This window comes from Malurus melanocephalus, unplaced genomic scaffold (genome assembly GCF_030028575.1).
Source record: "Malurus melanocephalus ecotype Western Australia unplaced genomic scaffold, MMel_1.1 scaffold_340, whole genome shotgun sequence".
NCBI classification, from domain to species: domain Eukaryota; kingdom Metazoa; phylum Chordata; class Aves; order Passeriformes; family Maluridae; genus Malurus; species Malurus melanocephalus.
In genome coordinates this window covers 540,456-543,358 of record NW_026623572.1, presented here as the reverse complement: position 1 = coordinate 543,358, position 2,903 = coordinate 540,456, and the positions used below count along the sequence as shown (strand labels likewise).

General features: G+C 54.8%; 1 protein-coding gene across 1 annotated transcript in view; it reads right to left on the bottom strand.

Moving 5' to 3' along the window:
• Positions 1 to 2,308, bottom strand: part of USP30 (ubiquitin specific peptidase 30) — an 11,913-nt gene extending 9,605 nt beyond the window's left edge. Inside the window, exons 1-4 of the mRNA XM_057378104.1 lie at positions 2,260 to 2,308; positions 1,661 to 1,770; positions 807 to 989; positions 178 to 281 (exon numbers count right to left, since the gene is read on the bottom strand). Coding sequence (XP_057234087.1) covers positions 178 to 281; positions 807 to 989; positions 1,661 to 1,760 — 387 coding nt within the window. The 5' untranslated portion in view covers positions 1,761 to 1,770; positions 2,260 to 2,308. The remainder of the gene's footprint in view (positions 1 to 177; positions 282 to 806; positions 990 to 1,660; positions 1,771 to 2,259) is intronic.
• Between the last annotated feature and the right edge of the window lie 595 nt (positions 2,309 to 2,903).

Here is a 2,903-nt window from a genome sequence, read left to right as displayed (position 1 = left end):
TTATAAGTTATTTATTAGTTTATTATGTAAGTTCTATAAATCTAATATATTAATATATAGTATTAGTATTTCCATCCTTTTTTGGAAGCAGAATGCACATCTGACAGCTCCAGGGCCAGGTGATCCCTATCCAACAGGGAATTTTTGTTGGGAATTTTCCCAGATTCCCAAAATCACCTGCTCTTCAAAGGAGGAGATCTGCCACCTGTTCATCCTCAACACTTCCAGCAGGCAGCTGGCATCCAGGACATCATCCTCTGGCACCTCCTGGCAGGATAAAGCTGGGAAAAGGGATGGAAAAGTGTCAGGAGGAGCAAAACATGGGTAAAAATTGGATGTTTTACAGGGTTAAAGCCCCACCATCCTCAAACTGCTTCAACAGGAACATCCCAAAACAGAACTTCCAAAAGATTTCCTTTAAAACCCTGAGAGGGAAATCAGGGAGAGCTAATGGAGCACTTGAGGGTGTCAGAGATTAATTTAGCCCAGGGACAAGTCTGAAACRAGTCACCTCGAGCTTAAAAACTTTAATATTTTTATCCAAAACCAAGCAAAGTGTGACTGAATAGCCCAGATGTTTTGGAAAATAGTAAGCTTGGAAAAAAATGGCTTACATTATTTGCTAAGAATTGCAGTTTTTTCCTATGGAAAATGGGTTGACCAGGGGGTTGRAAATCACGGAGGGAAATAAAATAGGGAATACAAACCACATGAGCTCCTTTCTTTGGGAAAATAAGCTAAAAGGCACAAAATTCACTAAAATATTTTAACCTTGGCTTATCACAACAGGAAAAACACCTCAGTACCTCTCAGGAGCTGCAGCAAAGTGACTGAYAGGTGCTGATGATCCCGGGGTTTGTCCTGCTCAGTCTTGTACTGAGCTGTGAACTCCTCCAGCCACCTGATGAAGGAGGGGCAGGAGGACAAGCCCTGGAGCAGGGAATTCATGAAACACGTGTTGCCCAGGTTCAGGAGGCCCGGGACAAGGCCTGCAAAGAGAATTGGGAGAGTTTACATCACCTCATTAATTGTATTTCACTGAATAGTATTTCAAAATCTGACACAGTTCGGGAGTTTTGCTTTCCATCACAAAACTGACTCAGAAAATGGGATTTGGGCTCTTYCTACCAGGACAAAACCCCCAAAAATCAATGTCATGGCAATGCCTAATTCCCAATAAAATCCCAACACAAGCCCAGGGAAAACATCTTATTTTTCAGTAGGAATGTTGTGTTGGGTGCTATAATTACATGAAAATTGAGTTATTTTAGTTTATTTGGTGTTTAAGTTTATCTGGTGTTTCAGTTTATTTGGTGTTTCAGTTTATTTGGTGTTTCAGAAAATCCCAGAATGGTTTGGGTGGGAAGGGAACTTGGATATCACCCCATCCCACCTCTTTCCATGGGCAGGGACACTTCCCACCACCCCAGGTTTTTCTGAGCCCTGCCAAGCTTGACCTTGGACCCTTCCAGGAATGGTGAAGCCACAGAAAATCTCTGCCACAGCCTCCCAGGGAACAATTCCTCCCCACCATCCCACCCAACCCTGCCCTCTRGCAGYGGGAAAYAYCAAGAGGCGCTTTTTCCCAGCTGGAAAAACAGGAATAAAGCACGCCCCGGGGGTTATTCCCGCTGCTGGGCAGCCCCACATCTCCCGGTACCTCTCCGGCGCCGTTTCCTGCCGGTGATGGGGCCCCACAGGACATAAATCCCGGCTGCCAGCGCCGCCGCCGCGCCCCCCAGAACCCCCCAATTCCGCATCGCTCGGTGCCTGCAACGGGAAAACCGGGAATTGGGTCCGCAGGTGAGGAAACCGGGACAGCCCGCCGCTCCCCGGGCTCCCCGGGGCAAAGGGAGAACGGGATGGGGAAAGGGGAACGGGGAAAAGGGAAGGGGAAATGGAGCAGGAAATAGGGGAAGGGGAAAAGGGAAGAAGGAGGGGGAAAAGGGAAGAAGGAGGGGGAAAAGGGAGAAGAGAAAGGGAAGAGGAAAAGAGGAAATGAAGGTTATGAGGGGAGGGGGAAAGGGAAAGGAAGAAGGGAAAGGAAAAAGGGAAAGGAAGAAAGGGAAGCTCTGGGCCGAGGGTTCGACGCGAGCAACGCGAACCCCGCTCCAGCTCTCCCCTCAGAGCCGGCCCCCTCCCGAGCCTGTTCCCGCTCCATCCCGAGCCTGTTCCCGCTCCATCCCGAGCCCTTCCCGGTCCATCCCGAGCCCTCCCCTCAGACCTGGCCCCCTCCCCCGCCCGCAGCAGCCGCCGCACCGGCCCCTCCGCCAGCATGGCCGCGCCGGAACGCGAGCGCGCGGCCGGGCGGAGCCGGGGGGACCAGAGGCGCGAGCGGACCGGGCCGGGGCGGCGGCGCCGGAAGTGGTGCGGGGGGGGCCGGGAATGGCGCGGACCGGGCATGGCGGGGGCGGTGCTGAGGGTGACACCGGCAGTGACACGGAGGGGACGGGCCCGTACCGCTGTCACCGGACTGTGGCGGGGTTAACGGGCCCCTACCGGGTGTGATGAGAAGCACCGGGGCTCACGGGCCGCTCCGGGTGTGACGGGCCGGATCCCCGCGCTGCCCGGCCCTCACAGCCCCCGAGGTTCCGCCCCCCTCAGCCGTGACTCAAAGCTCGCGGAGAACCGGGAATATTCCGTTCCCACAGGCTCCAGGGGCGGTTTAGTTGCGATATTGAGGGTAAATCGTTCTGGAAAGGTTGTCCAGCCCTGGCATCCCGAGGGATTTCCCGTCCCGGGGGTTTCCAGTCCCCGGGGATGTGACGCTCGGGGACRCGGCCCGTGGTGGCCCTGGRGAGGCCCGGGCTCGGGGGATTTTCCTGCCTCAGCCGTTCCATGGCCCGGTCCAACCGTGCGGGGCGGGAGCAGCTGCGGCCCCTCAGAGCGGCCCCGCTCGGGGC